At 40.1% G+C, this 25,346-nt stretch overlaps 1 protein-coding gene across 3 annotated transcripts in view; it reads left to right on the forward strand.

Annotated features, from left to right (window-relative positions):
• The window catches only part of ZSWIM8 (zinc finger SWIM-type containing 8), a 59,702-nt gene that overhangs the window by 18,020 nt on the left and 16,336 nt on the right, over positions 1-25,346 (forward strand). For all 3 annotated transcript variants that reach the window (XM_027699975.1, XM_027699976.1, XM_027699974.1), the window contains exons 2-12: positions 2,985-3,138; positions 4,295-4,389; positions 10,415-10,587; positions 12,284-12,391; positions 15,167-15,248; positions 16,980-17,100; positions 17,455-17,656; positions 18,542-18,717; positions 21,070-22,078; positions 23,138-23,269; positions 24,103-24,282. In XM_027699975.1, coding sequence (XP_027555776.1) covers positions 2,985-3,138; positions 4,295-4,389; positions 10,415-10,587; positions 12,284-12,391; positions 15,167-15,248; positions 16,980-17,100; positions 17,455-17,656; positions 18,542-18,717; positions 21,070-22,078; positions 23,138-23,269; positions 24,103-24,282 — 2,432 coding nt within the window. The remainder of the gene's footprint in view (positions 1-2,984; positions 3,139-4,294; positions 4,390-10,414; positions 10,588-12,283; positions 12,392-15,166; positions 15,249-16,979; positions 17,101-17,454; positions 17,657-18,541; positions 18,718-21,069; positions 22,079-23,137; positions 23,270-24,102; positions 24,283-25,346) is intronic.

Consider the following 25,346-nt stretch of genomic DNA (forward strand, 5'->3'; position numbering starts at 1 on the left):
GGTGTGAATACACCAACCCTAGGTTTGTGTATCTAGAGATAAACTTTTTGAATGGATCTCTCTTTGTTTAGGACTCAAATGAGAGTATTCATAGTCTAGTTTAAGCACCTAAGTAGGACTGTCCAGCTGACTTTACAAGAGGTCTAGTGGAAAAAGACCCTCTAATGCTCTGAGTGATACTCTAGATAAGGGTCTCACCTTGGCTTCCATAGAGGACAACCCCCTTGAAACTTAGGGCAGTTGAACTTCTTAATTTTAGCATTTACATTATGTGCCAAGTTACCCACTGTGAATTCACTCGCCCTTAAAGTAGGATTGAAAAATTGTTTTCTACTTCTCAGTTATTTTCTACTATTTTTTGCATGTTTCTTTCCTTGGAGAAAATTCAGGATTTTAAAAAGATACATGATCTTATGGGTAAGATTATTGCTTTTTGGATTATTTTTTGTCCACCAGGTTTTACTGCTTTCGCCTTATTCTGAAGATGTCTAAGTTGTGTGCTCTGAATGTGTGACTGTGGGTTTTGATATGCCAGATAATTGGCCACCTGTCTTCTGCTGATTACTACTGATACAGTACAGCTGATGAATCAGTTAATGAGTTCAGTGCAAAGGCAGCCTGTTACCTTAGTTTACAGAGTTTTACTGTTAAAATCAAGCTGGCTGACTTGTGCTGGAGCAGATGAGGAGAGCTCATCTTGTCTTCCCTCTTGGAAGAAATGTTTCCTCAGGAGAGGTAATTTCTGTATCACTTGTTCAAGTGTTCTTCTTGAGCTAGTTTAGTTAGCTTGAAAGAGAACAGCCACACTCTGTAATGGAGAGATTGGAGGGTGATCACAATATTCATATTACTACTCCTAGTCGTGGTGCAAGTACTACTCTACTCTCATTGAGACTTAGCTTGTATGTGTGTCCTTGTCCATCACAACAGTAAAGTAAAATAAGGTGTACTGATAAAATAATAAGCACAATGTGTTTTTCTTTGCTGCTTTTTTGTCAACTCAGTCTGTCTTCAGCATTTCTAATCTAACCTTCATACCCAGCACCAAATCCTTGTAAAAAGGAACACCATGCAAGCTGCAGGCTTGCAGCTCTTAGAAAAATGTGCAGGTGTTTATCTCAGTACTGAAGTCTTTTTTGAGTCTTGTACCTTGTAGAGGTTGTTTAAGTGTAATCTCTTTTCTAGTACTGTGTATTGAAAGACTTGAATAAAGTACCTGTATACAAGAAGTGCAGTTTAAACCACAAGAAATACCTCTCATTCATTGATCAGAGTAATTTCAAGTATGAAAGTGCCTCAGTTTGGGCTTTCTGTGGTATCTACTACTGTTGTAGCAGCAGGCATTATACTGAATTTACCTATGTTGCACTAATTAAAAACAGTACTTTTTTTTAAATGACTAATTAAAAGTAGTACATTTCTTTAGTGACTTGATGAGAGCTTTACACCTGTTCTGGTTGTCAGAAGTGGAAATGAGATGACTTTTCTGCCAAAATAATGTTTATCTGATAGCTGTAGGGAAAGGGGTGCTCCATTTTTCCATTGTTGTTCATTTTACAATCTGCTTCTCTCACATTTGTGAATGAGGTTATAGCACTGTAAAACAGAGACTGGGTCTATAACATAGAGTAGAAGTCACTGGTGATGGAGAAACAACCCTGATAATGAAAGACTGACTCTATATGGGAGAAGGGAGTGCTGCCTAATGAATCTAATTTAACTGCAATAAAAAAATCATAAATGTGAGTGTTTGAAAACTATGTTTTCTTTCCATGTTTATGTAATCCTTCATTTGACAGGTCTGCTCAGTACTGGGGGAGATGTTGGCTGCTTTGCTGTGTGCATGCACCTTCAAAGCCATCTCCTATCCTCTCTCTTTCCCAGCTGTTGGGACTGGAGGGTGTCTCTAGGCAGAGGGTGAGGAAGCGCTTACTGACATCAGGGCTTAAGTTTTCCTTTGATGTGTTGCCTGGAGGCCAATGGGGACAGAAAGCTGAGGGCCAGATTGGTTTACATTCTGGCTTCCAGTGGTGTTTTAGAAACTGGTTTGGGAGGCAAAGAGACATAACATTGAATATCTGAAACTGAATTAATTAGGCTTTTGGCAACAGGGTTTGGAAGATGGGGTGAGGGGGGGGGGGGAAACCAAGGCTGCTGTAGTGATGGATCAGGAAGTGATCTCAGTAAAGCAGTGAGGTACTTGCAGATAAGACAAGCCTGGCATTTTGTGTAAGAGTAATCTGTGTCAGACCAAAGCAGAAACATAAGACTTCCATAACCTGATGATAAGCAATCTTCATCTGCACTTAAAAACATAAGAAGTGGAGTTAGTTTTGTAGAAAGGTGATGGTTAAATGTATTTCTATAAAGCTCTCGATGTTAGGATCTTAATGGGCTCAGCACTGCACTAACATGTGAATTCCCAGTTGCTTCTGTAAAGAACTTGGAATATAAAGACAGATATCATATGAAAGGTGGGGGTGGTGAAGGCTATAAACCAACAAATACTAATTGAAATTAAAAACTTGTAAATAGGTGAATACTGAATGTCAGTACTAAAGTTTCCTGGAGAACCTTTGCATTGCTTCTTGTGCATATACACTGTAATAGTTCTTTGTGTAATCTCTTGGAATTCACAGGATGTTGCTGCCACATTCTGAAAAATATTTGGTTAACCTAAGTCTTGTTAAACTGTGCCAGTTTTGTCAGGCGACAAAGTTTGAGTCTGCTAGGCTAATGAAGCTCTTTTGGCCCAGGACTTTGTTTTTAGGAATGTGTGCCCCTGCCCTAAAGGGATGAAAACAAAGATAAATTTGAGAGGAAATTCTCCAGAAGATTTCTGTGCTGCCTTTTACTGTCAAAAATAGTCTTGAACTTGATGAGACAAGAGAGGAAGTGGAAGAGCTCCCTGGTTCTATCTCTATAACCTCTCATGAGTTTTGTTCTCTGAGTGGTTCATTGCATTTTGTTTCTTGTCTTGCTAGATGGGCTGGTGATCCCATTGGTGGAACTGTCTGCAAAACAGGTTGCATTTCACATTCCATTCGAGGTGGTGGAGAAAGTTTATCCTCCAGTACCTGAGCAACTGCAACTTCGAATCGCCTTCTGGAGTTTCCCAGAAAATGAGGAAGATATCAGGTAATGAATACTATTTTTGTTTCAGTGATGCTTAAGAAAAGGTTCTGTTCACTAGGAGAGAATTGTAGTCCATTTGATGTCCCATAAATTTGGTGCTTCTACAGTTCCCATGTGCCTTTTGTAATTCATGAATAGTTTACTGTGTGATATGCTGTGACACCGGTTTTTATTTCGGGGTGAGCTGCCCTGCATATGTCCCAGGAAAAGCAGGTACATGTCCAGATTCTGCGTGGAAATTATAGCAGAATAAATGCACCCTTTAATTTGCCTAATGTTAACTAGTTTGTAGAGTTTTGTCCTTTTGTTAGTCTTGCAAAATGATTGTTCCAGCTTGAATCTGTTGCTGGAGTTAGAGCTTTAACTGGGCTCAGAAATTGCCATGGAGGGCTGGCTCAGTGTGCTGTGCAGGCCTTTTGTTGGTGTAATCAGGAGAACAGGAATTTGCTAAGTACATCCGTAATCAGTGGATCAGTCAGATGACTGTATTTCTTATGTTTCCACATTAATTGTGTGAGTACAAAATCAAAAACTCTATGCTTTTAGATCTTTTTCCAAACTTTGCTGAAGCTTTTATGCTATAGGAAGCCTATCGATGTGACTGTGCGTTCAGAATTTTGTTGTAAAGTAGTGATATTACACTCTTTTAGAAAGAGTCCTCCTGAAAGTTCTTGGATACATTTGTCTGAGGTTCTGGTGTCAGTTAGGGGGGCAATGCCAGAAGTGCTGATGTGAGATCACCTGTGAGGGAACAGAGCCAGCCAGCTGGTTGTATATGCTCATTATTCTGATGAGCACAGGTGTAAAAAATACTCACACAAGCACTCAGGTAATTAACTAGAAGGAGTTTTTACTGTGGCATGCTAACATTAGACCTTGAATTATACTGTATATAAAATCTTGATTTTAGTCTATGAATGAGTTTGTATTTCAGAGCCTTGGGTTGTAATTCCTAAAAATGCCAGTGGCTTTTACACAAAGCCAGTTAAGGAGAGACCAATGATTTTTGTGGTTGAATTGTAATGTGGAAATGGCAGAAGAAAGCTGGACTTCATATTAAAGATAGTAAGGATTTTTCAAAAGCCACGTCAGCAAAAAGGATAATACTATGAAGTTTCTGAAAACCAGACCTACCCTGACATGTGTTTATCTCTCGCAGATTGTACTCCTGTTTGGCGAATGGCAGTGCAGATGAGTTCCAGCGAGGGGAGCAGCTGTTCCGGGTGAGGGCTGTCAAAGACCCTCTCCAGATAGGTAAGAACATTGCAACTCCACGTCTCTAGATACTTCAGATTCCCAAAATCATATCTGCAATGGGACAGAAGTGCTATGATTGTGTCTCAAAACAAGTTTTTCTGGCATCCCAGCTTAAACTCCCTGCCAAATGTATTCTTTGTGATGTCTTGAGCTAAATGCTGTGTTTATTTTGGCCTCAATCAGCTCAGCTGTGAAACTGACTGAAAGGCGAGGAATATTGTGAAAGATCCCTAATCTGCATTTTGCAAAAAACTACATAGGAAGCCTTTGTCTCCATAATGCTTAAATTCCTCATTCTTAAAGAGAACTTGACTTTCTGTTTGTCTGATCAAATGAATGCCTTGCCTAAAGTGCATGTGTGGCACAGAGGAGGTTTGCAAGGTTTAATTATTCTTGCAGCAAAAGAGTTGTATTAATAGTACAGTTACTCAGTGTAGTATTTTGGCAGGCGGAAATCCCTGTTATTGGACAGTGGGTTTATAGCTTCTCCTACCTTATCTTGTTCTTTTTATGTTTTATGACTATGGAAGCTAATCTTATCTTATAGAAAGAATTGGACTCAGGATTTTTCATTAAATCCTTTGAAGGAATGAAGAACATTGAGCTAGTGTTTTCAGTGACAGCTGTTTGACAGGAAGGCATTATGTGAAATAAATATACTAGTATATCAAGGTAGGCCATGTCAGTCCAATCAGATTTTTTTTCTGCAAATGTAAGCTTCAGAATTAAAATATTAATTGGCATGTGAGAGCTGAGCCTGGTTGTAATAAGAAAAATGATAATATTAAAAACTGTATAATGTTAAGGAGGAAATTTGGGAAATTTCCTATATTTTCCTGTGATGAGTGACAGAGACTTCTATGAGCCTGTTCACTTAATAGCACCAGTAACATTTAAACCTCAGTGATCAGTGAAATGCATAAATTTAGGTAAAGAACCCTCAGAAGGGGAATGAAAGGGACACGTACTATAAAGTTTTGGGGACAGCAAAAAGAGAAGGAGATAGCCATTAAGATGTGCAAATTGCAAGAGACTGATAAACTGTTACCTGAATTTAGGGTAAAGCATCTGAAAGGATTTTTACCTGGTCTAGTGTCTACTGTAACAATAGTAGCAGGAATTCTTGGGTATGAAAGTGATTCCTCATACTAAAGATTCAGTTGTCAATGAGACCAGATAATAGTTTTGGAACATCAACATCAATTTGGAGATTGAGCAAAATAGGATTAAACTGACTTTTGAGGGCATTCATAATTTCCCAATGTCAGGACTGAAATGCTGAGAGAGGCCTTTAAGGCATCTGCTAAACTTCAGGAAGCCAAATGTTTGAGAAAGAGAAAATGAGTTAAAATGCAACTGGCTGAAATTCAGTAATTCCTGGGACTTCCACAGTGGAAAAGAGCAAAATATTTAATAGACAGTAATAAGGCTGTGGTCAGAACTTGTTTCAGTAATACCTTAAAAAGGCGAGGAGGTGTAAAGCAATGTAAATGAACAAAGGCTGGGAATATTAATGCAAAACCTGTGCTTGGGGGAGGAGGAGTAAGGAGAAAGAGGTGGTGAGTGATACAGGGGAGAAAGTTCTCAAGTACACATACAGCAACTGGGCTTCTTGGCAAAGGATTATGTGTGTGGAAGGGAAGGAAGCAACTTTTTTAAACAGGAACATTCTTCCTCCTTAGTAGAGGAACTGTATCTAATGGAAGGTGGATTTTTTTTTCCATGAATAGCAGCCCAGAAGCACAGGTGGGGTGGATATATTTTCAGTTTTCTACTCCAAATGATTTTAAAGTGTATGGTTGCAGTTTTGAGTTTCATATACTGACAAAGGGGAAAAGAAACACAGGAAATGAAGCAGCCCTTGAGATGGGATTTGATTTGGAGAGGGATTGAGCAGTGCATTGTGATATTGTGATCAATAGGACAAAGCTTGACATGTGTTTTATGCTCTTTTTCTCCCATTTCCTTTTGCAGTTTAAGATTGTTTTTTAAACATAAATGATTAATCATAGCTATTTTGTTCACATGCATATCCATATCTGTAATTTCTGAACAGTAGTGCCTCTTCACTACATTCCAAAACCCTGCTTTTTTACAGTGTTCTATTGTATATACACATAGAATTGGCTTTTATAGACCTTCTACTGCATGTTCACTTTGTAGCAGCCACATACCCCCCTCATTGCACTGGAGACATTATTGCCGTTATCAAACAGGTGTGTTGTAGATTTCAGGGACTTTTTTTCTATCATAGCTTTATTTTCTTTTTAACAGCTGAGGAAGGCAGCAGCAGGTTCAGTTTGGATTCTAACTTTGCATTTCCTTGAGTAGTGTTTCTAAGTCTCCATTTTTTAGAGGTTCTCCTATCTTGCTTTAAAACACACAAATGTCCAAAATTGCCTTGCTTTACTTCCTGTCTAAAAGCTTTTGTTCAACCCCTGTTTTCCTGCTTCTGTTAGCCCTGTGAAGGCTAGAGAAGAAGTTCTTAAATTCTAAACAGAGGTGTGTTTGCTGTCATTGTTGTAGGGGCATCAGAACTACCAAATAGTGATGAAGAAAGCTTGGAATATATATTGCAAGCAGTGTTCTCAGGAAGGTGCTGTTGTCTCATGGGTCGCTTAGATCTTGTTCATTCAAGTTACGTACTGAGTAGCTTGGGGTATTTACAACCTGAACATTAGCACCTGAAATCATGAGGACTAATAGGACCTCAGAAAATTATTAAACAGACTTGAAATATCATGATAACTGAGTTTCATGATAAAATAAATACTAAAAGCAAAAGACATTGACGTAGCAAAAATTCTGAAAAATGGATTTTAACATTGGGAAGCATACATTTTGCTTGGATACTTTTCCTGGAAGATTAAGTTTCAGGGTTAGACCAGTGAGAAGGATAGCCTTTGGACTGAAAATGAAGTCATCTCTATTTTGCAGGTTCTAGTCTAGGCAGCAGTTGAGTATTTCCAGCTTTCACATTTGGTCAAACCATGTGTTTCTCCCCTTTGGAAGAAGAGACAGGCATCTCAGGAGGAGATGCTACAAGGGTGTTGTGAGTTGATACAGGGAGAAAATTAGAAGGGCTAAAGCCCAGCTAGAATGCTGGTGGCATTAAAGACAACAAAAATGTTTCCACAAATACATGAGGAACAAAAGGAAGGCTAAGGAGCATCTCCATCCTTTATTGGGTGCAGGGGGAAACACGGGATTAAAGAATGAGGAAAAGGCTGAGGTGCTTAATGCCTTCTTTGCCTCAGTCTCTATTAGCAAGACCAGCTGTCCTCGGGGTACCCAGCCCCCTGAGCTGGAAGACAGAGATGGGGAGCAGAATGAAGCCCCTGTGATCCAGGAGGAAATGGCCAGTGACCTGCTACACTACATAGACCTGCACAAATCCATGGGATCCATCCAAGGGTACTGAGGGAGCTGTTGGAAGAACTCACCAAGTCACTCTCCATCATTTGCCAGCAGTCCTGGTTAACCAGAGAGGTCCAGGTGACTGGTTGTTAGCAAATGTAAAGCCCATCTATAAGAAAGGGTGGAAGGAGGATTTGGGGAACTACAGGCCTGTGAGCCTGACCTCAGTTCCAGGGAAGGTCATGAAGCAGATGATCTTGAGTGCCATCACATTGCACATGCAGAACAGCAGGGGATCAGGCCCAGCCAGCTTGGGTTTATGAAAGGCAGGTCCTGCCTGACAAACCTGATCTCCTATAGCAAGGTGACCTGCTTAGTGGATGAGGGAAAGGCTGTGCCTGTTGTTTACCTGGACTTTAGTAAAGCCTCTGACACTGTCTCCCACAGCATTCTCTTGGAGAGACTGATTGCTCATGGCTTGAATGGGTACACTGTTTACTGGGTAAAAACTATCTGGAGGGGAGTTGCACCAGGGGTGGTTTAGATTGGATATTATGAAAAATTTCTTCACTGAAAGGGTGGTCAGGCATTGGAACAAGCTGTCCAGGGAAGTGGTGGAGTCATCATCCCTGGAAGCATTAAAAAACCACATGGATGTAGCACTTGGGGACATGGTTTAAGGGTGAACGTGGTACTGCCAGATTAACACTTGGAGTCAGGGACTTAGAAGACTTTTCCAACCTCATAAGATTCTGTGATTCTTTAATTTTTCCTGGTAAAAGAAACCCTTAGTTATAATTCAGATTTCTGTCCTGTTGTGGTTTCCTGTGTCATCCTGTAAACATCCATTAGCAGTGAGAGTGTCAGACAGGTTCATCAAGCTACAGATTGAGTTGAAGCTTGTGATATGTCATGCAAAAGCCCTTAAATTTTGTCACTTTTTATAAGTGTTCTTCCGTCGTTGCATTATCAGTTAACCGTCTTCATATACAGAAAAGAATGTCATGGTAGGAGCTTGATAAGAACGTATAACTGTGATCCAGTCTTCTCTAACACCTTGTGAATACTTCTTTTTTGCAGTGAAACAGAATTGCTGCAATTCCACCTTGTGAAATGCTTAATTTGCTTATGTGAAAATCAGGGCATTAGTCTGAAATGCTTTTAGTATAACAGAAGGACTAACTGAAATGTTTGGGTTGTATTATCCAAGTGTGGAACATAAATTAGAACTGTATCGAGTAATAGGCAGTGCAGTAATTTTGTGTGAATGCCTTCTTTTGTTTTGATTCTGTTCCAATTGCTAAAATGGCTGAAGAATTTGGGTGGCATTATGTGTACTAATCAAAATAATCACCCATATCAGGAAGAGGATTTGAATTCTGGTGAACAGGAGAGATAGAAAGGTTAAGCAAGGTAAGAGCAAGTTTGTGTTGGTACGGGGATCATATTTTGAGGAGGAAATGATGCACATTATTTTAAATGGAATTAATTTAGTATGTCATGTGCACTCCTGAACACTATCAGTATTATGATCTCACAATATGATTATAAAAACTTAGTAGTGTGGAATTATAATGTACTTCCTTGTCCTGATGATGGAGAAACTATTTCAATCAGCTATCTCAAGCCATGTTTTCACTTAAGATAGACTGTTGGAATGAAGTTTGCTTATGACTTTGATACCCTCATTGCTTTCTGTGCTTCATTAAAACTGAATTCCAGACTAGCAAAAAGGTTTTGAGGCTGATACTCATTGCTCTAGGCATCTGCTGATAGGCATCTTCAAGATAGGTAGAAGATTCGTGCTCGTGGTGGCCTTTTTCTGCTCATATGTGTGCTCCTGGATGAGCATTGTCTCCACAGGAAGATGCATTATGAGTACAGCTGGTATGCACTGTACATGAGTTTACACAAAGCTAAGCCTTGTTAAAGTCCTTTGTCATCCTGCCCGAGATGAGATCCATAATTTATTCATTTGTGATCACTGATTAATGGGGCTGGATTCATTCAAGTGTTATTTCTGAAATTTCCTTTTCCATTGATTTTAGTCTAAGCAAGAGGGGTTTTCTGTTTTCTGAGTAGATGATTTATAAATATGGAATATTAAGAAAATTGCAAGGAGGTGCATAATTTATGAGAAATGGGTAGTTTCTGAAACCACAAAGTGAAACTAAGTGTTCAGGTTAAGTGCTGCCTTCTTTAGTTAACTGTATAATTGTGGAAGTTGATTGACTTGGAAATAATTCTGAACCTGTTTGAAAATAATGCCTGTTCTGCACTGTTGCCAGAGTTAGCACAGAAGTCATGCCTAAAATATGTACAGAATAGCTTTGACTCTTTGAACAAAACCCAGCAATTTTCAGTGATGACTTTATCCAGTTCTGCTTTTCTCTGTTAAATAGTAATAGAAATAAATAAATTAATGTATTAAAAGCTGGTATTTTGGAACCTCTTATAACACATTATGCTTCTATACTAATATTCAGCCATAGCTGTTTGGGAAGAAACAAGTGCTGGAAACTCTAGATCCATGTCTATCTCTGCATGGATGTTGTTGCTAGACATGTTGTTTCAATGTTTAAATGGCATATACCTAAATTTCCATGCTAGCTGAATCTGTTTCCCAAGCACCCAAAGAGTAACTCTGGACTTTGGAATTTTACAGGTTTCCATCTGAGTGCCACTGTGGTGCCCCCGCAGATGGTGCCACCCAAGGGCGCGTACAACGTGGCGGTGATGTTTGACCGGTGCCGGATCACGTCGTGCAGCTGCACCTGCGGGGCCGGGGCCAAGTGGTGTGCTCACGTCGTGGCGCTCTGCCTCTTCCGCATCCACAATGTAGGCCTGCAAACACAGTTCTGCTCTCCCCCGGGCATCTTCTCTGAGTCTCTCCTCATTACAGCTTTATGCAGCACACATTCTCTTTAGGAAAGCTGTTTTTGGCACTCCTCTTGGTTACAGATTGTGTAAATATGCGCTCACAGTTGTGGTCTGCAGAGTGAATTGTCTGAGGCTCTAAACTGCAGAATGTCCTTTGATAATGTGCAGATTGCTTTTTGGCCCCTTCCTGTTTCTCATTTAAGTGCTAGAATTACTCTGTCCTTCTTCATCTCTGCAAGGAGTGAAAGGTCACCAATAGTTAGTCTTTTAATAAAAGTCTTTGTAAGTATGGGATTTGAAAGCTCGCTCTTAACGTTGTTTGATCAGAGTGCAGAAGGAAAGTAATTTTCATGACTGTTGGCCTTTATGTTCATTTTAACACATACTGGCAGGTAAGTGTAATTTTGACTTGTAGATTTCAAACAGTCAGTTAGGTTTATGTTAGGTTTTTATTTGACCACTTTTATTCTGTGTGGCCTTCTATAGAGCAAAAAGTATACATTTTATACCCCAACCAAATTCAGTTGAAAATGTGTAGAATCAACATGAAATACACCAGTTGAGGGTTCAATCTTGCATGCAGTTTAATTTCCTCTGTCTTAAGGAAGGATTAAGCTTTGGTGATTGAAAGGAACAGACTTTCTGCTGTCACAGAACACTTTATAGCTAACATGCTATAAAACTCCAGATTCTTAAATAAGTGCTAATAACCTGCTGAAGCTTGTTAATATTTCACAGTAGACACTTGTAATTGGCTTAAATTGATACTCTTGTGAAATCATCAGAATATCAGTATACTTTCTGTACTTAGGACTAGAGAGTTGGCAAAAAAATGAATTCTGCTTTAAATTATTAGTTTGAGTTTTAAAAGGTGGGTATGGAGAGTGATGATAGAAAACAAATTTTCATTAAATATTATTTACAGTTGGGAAGTTCGGATCCTGTGTAAGAAAAAAATCATTCTTTTCCTTCCAATCCTTTCTTTACCTGAAAAATGATAGTGAAAGGATTTCCATGTTTGTATAAACTCTCTGCTGACACTAGCAATTTAAGAGCCATGGTATGTTGCTCTATGTAGACAAGACAATATCAGAAATATCTTTATTATCAAACTGCTCTTGCCTGTTTACAGTTTAAATTTTAAATAGGGCATTTTTGTTCTATAGAGTGAAAAAGAAAGAAACTAGTGATGGCATTTTTTTTTTAATCTAAGTTGTTCTTAGATATGGGAAGAGATCCATTTTAATACTGAATTAAAAAATGAGGTGGTTGTGATTCTGTGAAACAGTCTCCGACAGAGCTGATTGGTTTGCCAGAAGCTTAAGGAATAATGTCCTATTTTAGAGGTTTGTTTGTGAAATCTCTGCCAGTATTTGTGCAATTGCTAGCAACAACAGATCTTAAGCACAGCTGTTAAAGCAGTTTCCTTGAAAAAAAAATCTTAAAAACAGCTTTTATGAAGCCAAGACAGCTTATTTGCATCTTATCTGCAACACACCACTTAATTTCAGAGAGAAAAAAAAATTGGCCATCAAGACCAAACGTGATATGCATCAACATAGCTACTGTTCATGACACTTGATCCTTCTGGTGGACACAGCTTTGTGAAGTCTGCCCTGTTAATGGTGGTTTGTATCTCCTTTTCTTTCTTTAGGCATCTGCAGTATGCTTGCGAGCACCTGTTTCTGAGTCTTTGTCTCGGCTACAAAGAGACCAATTGCAAAAATTTGCTCAGTACCTAATCAGTGAACTTCCACAACAGGTAAGTGGGGACAATTGACGTGACTGAATTTTTGTTAAATTCAGTTATCTTTATTTTGGGTCAGTTTATATGATGTCTTTTGTTGCAAGATAACCAGTCGTGCTATTCAATTTGAGCTGCTGGGAAAGCATTCAATTCTTGCTCTTTTCAGGTTTGCTGTTCTATTATTTGACAGTTGTCTGTTGCCAAGTAAAAGATTAGAAGTATCTTAAAAGGACAGTGGTGGCTATTCATATCAGCATGAATATATGCTGAGCTTGTGGAAGATCAAACACAATAAATAAATGCATGATTGTGGAAAACGTAGGTCAGCCCTAATCAGGTTGTTTCTTTTTTTGTGTATTTGATTAGCTAAGTGGAGAAGACTGCCCAGGGAAGGTATTGTATGTGTCTTAAGTGGGCACTTTCTAATGCACCCAACTGGTGACCTTTTGACTTCCCCCAGTGTGGCTTCTTGGTGATTTGTAGGAATCATTTGGAAAGTAATGGACATGGTATCTTGTTTGTCAAAGGCAAAGTCTGCTGTCTTATTCCTTAAATATCTGTGTTGTTCAAGGTCAGGTCATTTATATTATCTGCCTAAAATGTTTGCACAAAATGCACAGGAATACCCAAGTGATTGTGAAATGTCTGCTTTAAAAATATAAGGGCTTGGCAACTTTTTAATGCTAAGTTCAACTAAAGGAGATTGAGAAAAACTGACCTGCATGGGTATCTGTCACATTTCAGTAGTGCATTCATAATGCACTCCTCTTAAGTAGGAGTTAGATTACTGTCAGCATGTGCCTAAAATTCATATTATGGTGCTGTGCTTGGGACACTAAGACATTCTATTGCTAAAATGTCCTCTAAATTTCCTACAGAAATACTAATCTTCTTAGGAGAAGAAATAGAGGAATCGTATGATATGAAACTGAAATAAAAATACTGCCTTTTTGTTGCTGAGAGATGAGCACCAATAGCATGTGCTTTTTGCTGCATTATGTAACAGGCAAAGCTTTTCTTCTCTGGGTAAAGACTCTGACCTTAATGTCACATAGTCTAGTGCTTAATAGAGAAGGGCTTTGAAAGGCTAGTAGTGGTGGTAGCTGTTTCCTGAATGGCATGTCAATAGTTTGCTTTCAAATTTTTTGTCTGCTCCTTTCTGCAAGGTTTATTTCTCCTTTGGTCATGTGTATCAGCTGTGCACCAGGAACATCTGAATTAATTATTGCTATTTGCCACATAATCTGATGGATGCTGCCCAACAGAGAAGTTTGGGTTTTATTGGCAGATATGTCTTAACCTGTGTTGTATAATTCCTTTGAAAAAGGCAAGGCACACCCCAAAACACTTCCAACAGTCTTATTCCCCGTCTTCAAGATTTCCAGGTGGAGATAGATACTCTGATACCTTGGGACACCATATTTTGACTACATGATGTAGAATTAGAGTAGGCTGTGCACATTATTCTATTTTATCCTTATTTCCAGTTTGTGAACATCGTACGGTAATATAATGCTGAATTACTTTCAAGTGTAGGGGGAGGGTGGTCTGTAGAAATGCAGCTAGGTAAGATGTTTTTCAAAATCTCTGTAGAAAGTGTTTAGTGTAGCTATGGAAATGACAGTGATTCTGAGCAGCTTACCTAGTTCTTTGCCCAAAAGCTGTTTCCCCTTATGAAGCCAGTACTCCTATTCCTATTAAATATGAATATCTTGGCAAAAATGCCTGAAGGAGAGTCACTGCAGGTCCCTGATACTTCAACCTTAAGGTGTGATATTGCCTAGACCTGTGACTTTTCTGCTTTGCAGTGACTTAAAATATGTAGTAGTGGAAAAGAGGTACAAGAATAGCTTAATGCTGAGTGTGTTTCTTCAGGTGATTAAAATGTAAAATATCCTTCTGAAGCATTTTTATCTTCCATTTGTTTGAGATGGATTTGTATTATTTGCAAATAGAGATCCCTTGCTTTACCTCAGCTGACATGTGGAGAGAGGTGAGGGTTGTCAGATATTCTGTTGCAAGTCATTTAAATCCGAGCTATATGGATTAAAAAGTTACCTGTTGTAAGTGTACATGCTAAAGGCTAAATGGACCTACAGGTTCAGCTCAGATCTAGTTTGGGAAAAAGCTCTTTCTATTGTGCATTTTTCTTTCAAGAATAGCATGTTAAGGGTATATCTACCTAGGATTTTACAGTCAGGTGTGAATCTTCTCTGCTTATGCTCTGAGCTGTGCAGAAGCTGTGATTAGTTTAGTGCTGAAATTGCATTAGCTTATTATTGAGTCCCTTTACTAACAGGATGGTAAATAAGCTAAAGTCTGCACAAAAAGTTATGTGTGGATGTATTTTATAGTTTGCTCCCTTGCTCCCATTAGCTTGGGTTTTAGAGAAATGATTTAGGAACAAGAAATAAAGAACTTTTTAAGTGCAGGAAAACGGTGACCTTGACAGCAGTGACTTCCCTAGCTCTCAAAATTAGCTACAGTATCATTCTTTGTGGGCTCTTATTCCTCAAGAAATGAGAAAGGAGCTAATAATCTGTGATGCTTTTGTTTACTTAGAGTGTGACTGCAGAAAGTGAGCCGTGCATAGGTCTTGGCTTTGAGAAAGGAGAGGTGTGACGGCTGGTTGCCATTGTGTGATCTTTAGCACCCTCTGTCGTCCTTTCTGAAAACGTAGCACCGTGTATTCGATACTTCTGAAATTACCTGAGTGATCAGTAATGATCTTTAGCTGGGTATCAGGATAAGAAATACTGTGTATATTGAAAATCTACTTTGTGTTTTCAGATTCTTCCAACAGCTCAGCGCTTGCTGGATGAGCTGCTATCTTCTCAGTCTACTGCCATCAACACAGTGTGTGGAGCCCCAGGTAACGTGTCTCATTTCAGTAATCTGTGTCACAGATTACTATGCATGTATTTGCACTGCTTCAGGTTTCTGAACTGATCTGTTACCTTGTAGCTTGAATTGCTGTGAAGATTAAGGAAAAGGGAAGAGTATAGGCAATTGCTGGTGTAATGGATGCCTCAGAGTGTTGGCAGAGGAAGGGAGCATCAGGCAATTCACCTTTCTAACAAAATGTTTTTCTTTATAATTCGATATTAATTATAGACTCCTGGAAATGTTGATTGGAGGGGACCTCTCCAAGTTCCTACTCAAAACAGGACTGTTTGCAACACTAGATTGGGTTAGCTGTGACTTGGGCTAGTTTAGCTAAGTCGTGGTTACCAGAGATATTAGAGTATTCCTGTTTTAGTGCTGCATTACTCTTTTGGTCAAGAATTTTTTCCTAGTGTCCTGTATGAATACCCTTTTTTATCCTCTTCTAATACAAAGAAGAGTTTATCTGCATTATGTTTTTGATTAATGATCACTCTCACCCTCTCTATTTTAGATGAAATTAACCCATCTTCCTCAGTCTGATCTCATAGGTCGTGTACTCTGTGCCCCCAACTATCTTGATACCCCTTTCACTAGATCACAGAATCAGTTAAGTTGGAAAAGACTCAGATTATCGAGTCCAGCCTCTAACGAAATATCACCTTGTCAACTAGGCCATGGCACTAAGTGCCATGTGCAGTCTTTTGTTAAACACCTTCAGGGGCAGTGACTCCATCTTCCTGGGCAGCCCATTCCAATGGTTAATCACTCTTTCTGTGAAGAAATTCCTCCTAATGTCCAACCTAAACCTTACCTGGTGCAGCTTGTGGCTGTGTCCTCTTGTCCTATCACTGGTTGCCTGGGAGAAGAGGCCGACCCCCACCTGGCTACAACCTCCTTTCAGGTAGTTGTAGAGAGTGATAGGATCTCCCCTGAGCCTCCTCTTCTCTAGGCTAAACCCCAGCTCCCTCAGTTGCTCCTCATTGGACTCACCCTATGCACCATTCCCCAGATCTGTTGCCCTTCTCTGGACTCACTCCAGCGCCTCAATGTCTTTCCTGAACTGAGGGGCCCAGAACTGGACACAATACTCAAAGTGCAACCTCACCAGTGCCAAGTACAGGGGGACAATCACTTCCCTACACTGTGTGGTTTCTCAGCATCATTTCTGGACTGAGGGACCCAAAAATGGATACAATATCCCAGATATAACTTGACCAGTGCCAGATAGAGGGAATGAACTGAGTTCCTTAAATCTGCTAGCTGTGCTTTTCTTAATATAGCCCAGTTTGCAGATCTTTTTTTCTGTTTTGTGTTTTCAGTTAAAGTTTGCCATTGGTTTTTGTTGAGGTTGGCATCTGCCATAATCACCAAACCCTATCAGCTACTCAGCCATTTGGTTTTCCATCTGTACTGGTGCATGGGGTTTTCTGTCCCAGGTACAGAAGTGTACATTTTTCTCAATGAACTTGGTGAGGGTTCTGTTGGCACAGTCCTTGAATTTCTCCTGATCTCACAGGTTGTAGTGCTGCCTTTCAGCATGCCAGACATATCTCCTAATTTAGTGTTGACAGCGCTGAAGGTAATGTTATGGTAGCATTTTAAGGTATTTCTTAACAGGTGAAATAAACTGAGTACCCCCTGTAAACTCTGTAGTTGAACATACAGAGTAAAATATCTTCAAAGCTTGCAAACTGTACCTGTGTTTTTCTTTTGTAAGATCCCACTGCTGGACCCTCTGCATCAGATCAAAGCACCTGGTACTTAGATGAATCTACTCTGAGTGACAACATAAAGAAAACCCTTCATAAATTCTGTGGACCCTCTCCTGTTGTTTTCAGGTAAATTGTTTCCCATTAAAGGGAAAATGTGATATTCATGTAATCTATAAGCTCCATTCACCGTGTAGCCTGTAGGCTTATGTGATGCCTTGGACTGAAGGATCCTCAGTTTCACAGTCACTCTTCTGGACTTCGTAGCTTGTCTAGTGTTATTTCAGTAGAACAGACTGTATTTGCACAATATTTTGGTTGCATGGTGTTCTTAGGCTCATTATGCATTCAGTCTTTTAGGTTATGCATGTCTGTCCCATCGAAGGGACAAATCTATTTCGGCATGTACATTATACTCAGGATTTTATATGACCGTGCTTGATTTAATTTTTTCTCATCCTTGTTCTTCTGTTTTACCTACAGTGATGTGAATTCAATGTATCTGTCTTCCACGGAGCCACCAGCTGCTGCTGAGTGGGCCTGTCTCCTGCGTCCCCTGCGAGGAAGAGAACCTGAAGGAATCTGGAACTTGCTTTCCATTGTGCGGGAGATGTTTAAGAGACGGGATAGCAATGCAGCTCCTTTGCTGGAGATTCTGACTGACCAGTGTCTCAACTATGAGCAGGTATTCAAACTTCTTTGCTGTGGAGCAGGGGGAAATTCTGGGGAACCAGGGCAGAGCCAGCGACTAGTGCTTATGTGTCTATACAATCCATGGAATACAATTCCTTTAATAGTCTGTATGCATTATGGGCATGTGCTTCTCCACGCTAAAATGATGACACAGTTTGCTCTTGTTCTGATTTAATGATGTCCTGATAACACTATATTCCCCAAATGCCTCAGTCCTTCTGACAAGAATATGCAGAGTCTGTTTTCTTTTGTTCAGCATATTTGATTTGATTTTTGCCCAATGAAGGTGATTTATTTTAATGTTGTGCATTGTTTTTTTAAACGAAGGATGTCACATATAAGCTGTCACTTTGATAAAATCTAAACATATATGTTGTGTGATAGAATCTCTGATTCTTTTGTCATCTTTGTGGAAGATACCTTTCGGTGCATTTAAGTAGTAAATCTTTTTATATTTTTTAAAATAATATTAGGAAAAAGGTTTTCTTTGACAGTTCAGGACACTGATCTCTCAGTCTGTAATATAAATTGCTGTGTAAGTTTCCTTATTGCTCCATCACATACCCTAACTTCGATCAGGAAAAAGGGAATGCTTTACTTATCACATTTGTTCCCTTTTTCCCTCCAAGTATGAAGGCCTCTGAGTGAACCTCCTGTGAGTGTTTTGTTCTTTGGGCATGTGCCTTCTAACCAGGGAAGTTTTGAGGCCCTTAGTTCTCACAAACCAATACTGCTTTAATGGTTGTAGTTATTTTGGAGTCAAAAGAAAACATGGTACTAACCACAGATCCCATTTCCTTGTGATTATGAGATTAAGTGAGAGCAGGGGATGAGATGTTGGCCACAACACAGCCATACTGAGGTGTTTCTCCTGCAGATAACCGGCTGGTGGTACAGTGTGCGAACATCTGCATCACACAGCAGCGCCAGCGGGCACACGGGACGCAGCAATGGCCAGTCAGAAGTGGCTGCTCATGCTTGTGCAAGTATGTGTGATGAGATGGTGGTTCTTTGGAGGCTGGCTGTCCTCGACCCAACTATTAGTCCACAGAGGTGAGCCCCAGAATCAGATTTGGTCTCTTTTTAATTTCTGTGATACTCAAGCACACTCAAGAGTTTCATCCTGTAGATTTCTTGTGTTTGTATCATTGCCTCATTACCTGTTCAATCATTAGTCCTTCTGGACTATGTGCTATGTAAGGTTCAAAGCACTGTAATTACTTTGATTGCTATTGCTGCTTACTTTTAGCAAGATCAAGTAGTTTGATTTGTTTTCTGGGACTCCTCTTTTACGTATGGGTGTAATTCTACATTGTAATGTCCCGGCGGAGAACATTTGTTTGAGTGATAGCACCAGCTACCAATTAATTTTAATGGTTTCTATATTTAACCATTCAGCAGTTTAATGGATTTCTGTTTAGCCCAGTCATTCACTGTTGTGTTTCAAGATGAAAACTCTGAGGGAGTTTATTCTCTGCAGTGTATTGGTAAACAGTGTCCCTAGTGTATGATTTTCAGTGTTTCCAATTGTCTGAGAAAAAATTGTGTGGCTTTTGCAGATTTCTAAACCATATTGTGCCTTGGTGAATCACTGCCATCTTTATTTAGCACCAGTTGAATAGCAGAAGAGGAATTGAGAGCTCATATTGAGATGCTGTGGTTGACATTGCAATAGTTTGTTTTGTACATCTTGTCTACAAAGTGTGGTGTGTAAAATATATTGAATTTGTTTAATGTGCTATAAATTCTCAGGAAAAGTTTCTCAGAACAAATGAAAACAGGATGGTATTTTCAATACAATTACACATTAACAGCATTTGCTTTCTGTGAATTGTTGTGTAGCATTAACAAAATGCCCTATCTATGTAAGGTACATCAAGGACACTAAAATGGATGCAGTTTCTGTCGTGTACAGTTTACAATATGAAGTAGCTAAATATAGGAGTTGAAGACAAATCAAAAACTGTAGGAAACGGGGAATGAGACTTAAAATAAACACAAACATCAATCAAATCACATAGAAAAAACATAAAAGATTTTGGCCATTAATAAAGTATGAAGTTGTGCTATGTATATTCTAATTTGTGTTATTTGACACAGTTCAAATTTGCTCTGATCTCCTACTTGAGCTAATGAATAATTGAAATGCTCTGGCTTGATTACCTATTCTCTTGGTGTTTGAATAGTTTCCAAGAAGAACCCTTTTCTACTTATCCTTCCTATACTTTGCAGTGAATCATAAGGAGACTTTGCAGGCTCTCATCCTTATGTTACCTTTCCCGAGTAGTTCTTGCTCCTTCTTTTTCCTTCTGAAAATCTTCTCATTGATTAAGCCCTACTAGTCTGGTCCCTTGTTAATTAATTTCTCGAGTGAACAAATATAAGTAGTCCATTTTGTTTAGTCCCTTTTGTCCTAATACCCTTTGCACCTAAATTAGGGCACCCCATTTTTAAATTTTTTTTTTTTGTTCTTTGATTGAAGTGTTGGGTTTGTACCTCAGATATCTGAAATCTGTGGCAGAAACAAAATGGCCGTTGATTGAGACACCTGCTGAAATTTCTAGTAGTGTGTTTTCCTCTCTTTGGATTAGATCATCAATCCATTTAGACTGTTTTGCTCACGTGCCTAGGCCCTATGTAAGATTTAGAGCTGGGAAATGCAGAAGTGTTTTGTTCTTCCCATAGCAATATGGGGCATGGGACTAACTGCTGTGTAATTTAAGTCTATATAGCCCTACCAGCTTGATTCTTCCTCAAAGTTATTTGCACATCAATTATTGTTGTCTTGCTTGTTCTGTGCCTATGTTTTACAACAGTTTATTCTCCTGAGGACAGCCTGCTACAGTCTAAATTAAATTGTTGGGCTCTGTGTGGGCACATCAGGGTAAAGAGGTAGGTAGGTGTCTGGGAGGCAGATTAGGTGGTCCTGTCTGTCACTGTGCCTTCCTGCATAGGCTGTTTAGGTTCTACTTGTGAATGTCTTGACTAGAGTTATTCACAGTGTAGTTTCACAGCTGCTGCAAACTGTTTCATGAGTGTTTCCAAGAACAATTCCCCATGGTACTCACTGGTCTCAGACTGCTGAGGCTCACATCTCTAACACCTTATTTAGGGCAGATAAGCAAACAGGGCAGACAGTATTTAATTTTAAACCTTGCAGTTTGTATTGTACTTTCATGTTGGTAGTGTTCACATTTTGTTTCCGTATTATGGACCTGTCTAGGACTTGGTTGTTAATATACCTGTTTGCTTTTTTCAGCTTGTCTTCTTACTACTGCTGCCTATACTTAATTCAGCAGAAGATGTTTCTGGCCAAAGGAAGGAGGTGTTCTGTGTGTTAAGTAGTAGTTTGTTGCAGGTCCTTTTTGTGTCTGCTTCCTAACCTATCCTCTTACTTCTCTTTAGGCGCAGGGACCTTTGCTCACAGCTCAGACAGTGGCAGCTGAAAGTCATAGATAATGTTAAGAGGGGTCAGCACAAGAAATCACTGGAGAAGCTCTTCCAAGGTTTCAAGCCAGCTGTGGAAGCCTGTTACTTCAACTGGGAGGAAGCTTATCCCATTCCTGGGATTACATATAGCAGCACTGACAAGAAGAACACATTCTGTTGGGTGAAGGCCATCCAGCACAGGAGCTGCCGGTTGCAGTGTTCAGAAACTGCCTGTGAGGCTGGTAGAACCCATGGGCAGGAGCCTGGGGGACCATGTCTGCAGCCTGGGGACAGGCTGCGACCCTCTCCCCAGGAGCCAGCAGTTCGTCCAAAGGAACTTACTGGAAAGCGGAAAGTTGTCTCTGAAACACCACAGAGGGTTCTGAGACGACTGTCAGCAGAAGGGGATAAAGCTGTGTATAAGACTGCAGTGGGCAAAGCAAAGTTGCCGGTGAGCAAAGGCTTGACCAGTAAACATAGTGGGAAGCGCCGCATGAGCAGTGAAGACAGTTCTCTGGAGCCAGACTTGGCAGAGATGAGCCTGGATGACAGCAGCTTGGCGCTGGGGGCAGAAGCCAGCAACACCTTTAGTTTTACAGAAAGCCCACTGAGCAGGAGCTACAGGGATGCCTTTGAGGAGGATGGTGGGGTGTACTTCTCTGAGGGACCTGAGCCCACTGTCAGGAGCAGTTCCATGGCCAAGAAATCACCCAAGGATCCTGTGGGGGAGATGGGTAGTGGTGATGATGACCTGCCTTCTGCAGATGAGAACACTGGTGGTGTGAGCCTGAAGCCAGAAGAAGTGGGAGAAAATGGTGCAGTGGGGGGAGGGGATGATGGAGAAGAGGAAGATGATTACCAGGTATACTATCTGAATCCACAAGAGGTAGCCAAGGAAGATGATGACAAAGCTGAAGGGGGAAATGAAGAGGAGCAGGATATATTTGCTGGTATAAAGCCTCTGGAGCAAGAGAACCGGATGGAGGTGAGCTGAATCTAGTTCAAAACACTCTTTTGTGGTTTTACGTATTATATAAATCATGGTCTCACCACCCTCCTAGCAGTCACACTTAACCTAGCATGTTGTTAAAGTGCTTAATTATAATGTCCTCATAACCCATTGTATCATAAGGTATCTACAGTCTTAAGGCGGTGGTAGCATATATCTGTTTCCCACAAGCTTGACTCCCTATTTCTGTGCTAACTGCAATTGCGTCCCAGTTTTAGCTAGTCCCATCTCACACTCCAGGATTTACAAACAGAGACAAAACTGTATGCTTTTTATGTAATGTGCTTTTTTATGCTCTTGGAAACAGCAAAATTGAGCTGGAATTAAAAATTAGTAAGACTGAGACATGGTCAGCAAGAAAAATTTCAAGCCCACCATGTAAGCAGAAATTCTCTGAAAAGGAGAGGCAGTCTAAATAGACTGTATCAAATTCCTATAATAACCACAAAATATGTTTAGAGCTTACACCTGTATGAGCAAGCATCTGAATGGAAATGGCATGAAGTTGTGTCAGGGCAGGTTTAGATACTAGGACTCTTCACCCATTAGATTCTTCACCCAGATGGTGGTCAGGCACTGGAATAGATTCCCCAGGGAAGTGATCGTGACACCAAGTCTGACAGAGTTAAGCAACATTTGGACAATGCTCTCAGGCACATTGTGTGATTCTTGGGGTCTCCCCTGTAGGGCCAGGAGTTGGACTTTGATGACCCTAGTGGGTCCCTTCAAAGTCAGAAGATTCTATGAAATATTTATAGTCAGTCAGTTTGGGTTTTAGGTTTTTTTTGAGTTATTCTCTGATCTCTTACAGCACGTAGAGAGAGGATGGGACTTAATCACAGAAGAAAAGGTGTTTTAGGGAAGTGCTTCAAGGAGTGGTGGGGAAGGTGCAGGCAAGGAGGGCTCTGAGAACACCTGCTGCTGACGTTAATTGGGAATTGTGTTTGCAGAGTCTTTGTGACAAGTGGATTTGAGCAGGCTAACTGCAGGCTGGGGCAGTGTGGTTTGCATGTGACCATCTGTTCTTTCTTGCAGATCCTGTTTGCCTGTGCAGAGGCCCTGTATGCACATGGATACAGTAATGAAGCTTGCCGCTTAACTGTAGAGCTTGCCAGGGACCTACTGGCCAACCCTCCAGATCTCAAAGTGGAGCAGCCACCAACTAAGGTAGAGAGAGCTTGTCTAGTTTTGGAGCTAGAGAGAAAGTTAGAAGGAATATGTGGGGTGGATACAACAGCATTCCCAGGCATTCCTCATTTGCTGTGATTTGGGGCCCTTCACTGATGCTTTCTCAGGGTTGAACTCTAGATGTCATTACTGTGCCTTATTGCTCTCTGTGTGTTTGTGAATAAAAGGGAGAAAGAAAATAAGAGGCCTTTCAGCAGGACTTGAAGTCTTCAGAAACTTGAGATTAGTTAAAAGCTGCTTCACTTTTCCTTATGCTTCAGAGACAAGCTTAGTTTGTCTGTTAAAAGCTGCAGCTCTTTTAGGCCTCTATTTTAAATCAATTGAACAAAACACTGTATTTAACATCAGCTTCAATTGATATTTTGTTTAAGAGATATGTGCTACTGTGTGCTATGAGGTTATACAGCAGCCATAAAAAGTTATGTTAGTACTTTTGCTGTTTCAGGATAAGAGGGTTGAAGAGGAAAGAAATAAGCATAAACTTCTGGAAACTCACTTGTAGTGACACTAAGCAGTGTTTGCTGTATGGAAGGGCTCCCTTGGAAGGGACAGACATGCACAGCATCAGTACAATAGTGGACATGTCTTATCACGGGCCAGCTCTTCCACTGTGTTGTGCTGGAGTGATATAGGGAAAATAATTATATTCAACAATAACTACTGGAATTTGAGATTCCTCCTCAAAGGGAATAAAATTTAAATGTATTTTATTCTTTTTTCTCTCTGTTAATTATTGCAAATAACAGGGGGACAAGCATAGAGCATTTAGAATGTTTAGGAAAGTGTCCTGTGAAAAATTCTTCCTCAAACAGGGCAAAAAGAACAAGGTATCAACCAGCAAGCAGACGTGGATGGCAACAAACACCTTGTCTAAAGCTGCTTTCTTGCTGACTGTGTTGAGTGAGCGTCTGGAGTACCACAACCTGGCCTTCCAAATAGGAATGTTTGCTCTGGAGCTGCAGAGACCACCTGCTTCTACAAAGGCTCTGGAGGTATGAAATATTTCAGAAAGGCAGTATCCATAAACAGCATTGTTCTGTTGAAATGCGTTTGCTCACATGGTTCACATTTCTCCTAAAGCTTGGTTGTGCTTTTATATGTTTCCTTAAAATTGATTGCAGTGGGACTAAATGAATTGGTTGCATGTCCCATTAGCACATGTCGATCTGCCAGAAAAATGATTGGAAACATCACTTCAGCTGTTGTTACCTTCATTGATAGGAAGCTTAGACCTCCTGTGCCAACAGGTCTTTGATTTCACGTGAAACTATAGGCCTGAAAATATTTAAATGAGTACAAAATCTTTTATGAATATATTATTCTGATTAGAACAGTTTACTTCTTATCTTAAATATGTTCCCAGTTTGCTTTGCTAATCTGGGGAAATGAAAGCCATCTCTAAATACCCGTATTTGTCCATATTTGTGTTAGTGACATGGTTTGAAACTTATTCCCTAGGGTGAATTGGTGTGATTGTTACATGTTTGAAAATTGTTGCTCTTGTTGATATCTCATTCACTGGCAAGTGAGGATATGCACTGTGGAAGCATATTATTTTGGAGACTCCTTGATGGCTGTTAAGATTCCTGTTTAGAAAAATGAAGTGTCCAGTTAAGACCTTGTCTGTGTGATTTACAGCCACCTTGCTTTTCACTGCAACTTTGTTCAGTCCCTCAAGGTGTGTACTGTTGCTAGGTATCCACCAACTACACGTGTTGCACTAATTATCTGTACTTCTTAAAGTCTGATCAGAAGATTGTGAGATTGACAGTCACTTGCTACCTAAAAGGAAACAATTACTTTCACATGTTAAGAATGGAGAGAATACAGGAACAAAGTAGTGAAATGTCTTCATCCTGATGGCATGTGTGCTGCCACCCTGTGCCCCTTTTGCTGATCAGTCTCTGTTATCTCCAATGGGTATATCACTTGACATAGCATCCTTTCTTCCACTGGCTTATCCAGTCAGGTGCTTCTGCTGATGTTCTTAGGAAAGCTGATACCTTTTTCCTGTATACAGCTGATTGATAATTAAAGCAAAAAAGTCTGTGTATAA

The sequence above is a fragment of the Neopelma chrysocephalum genome, unplaced genomic scaffold (genome assembly GCF_003984885.1).
Source record: "Neopelma chrysocephalum unplaced genomic scaffold, ASM398488v2 Primary Assembly neopelma1_143, whole genome shotgun sequence".
Lineage (NCBI taxonomy): Eukaryota > Metazoa > Chordata > Aves > Passeriformes > Pipridae > Neopelma > Neopelma chrysocephalum.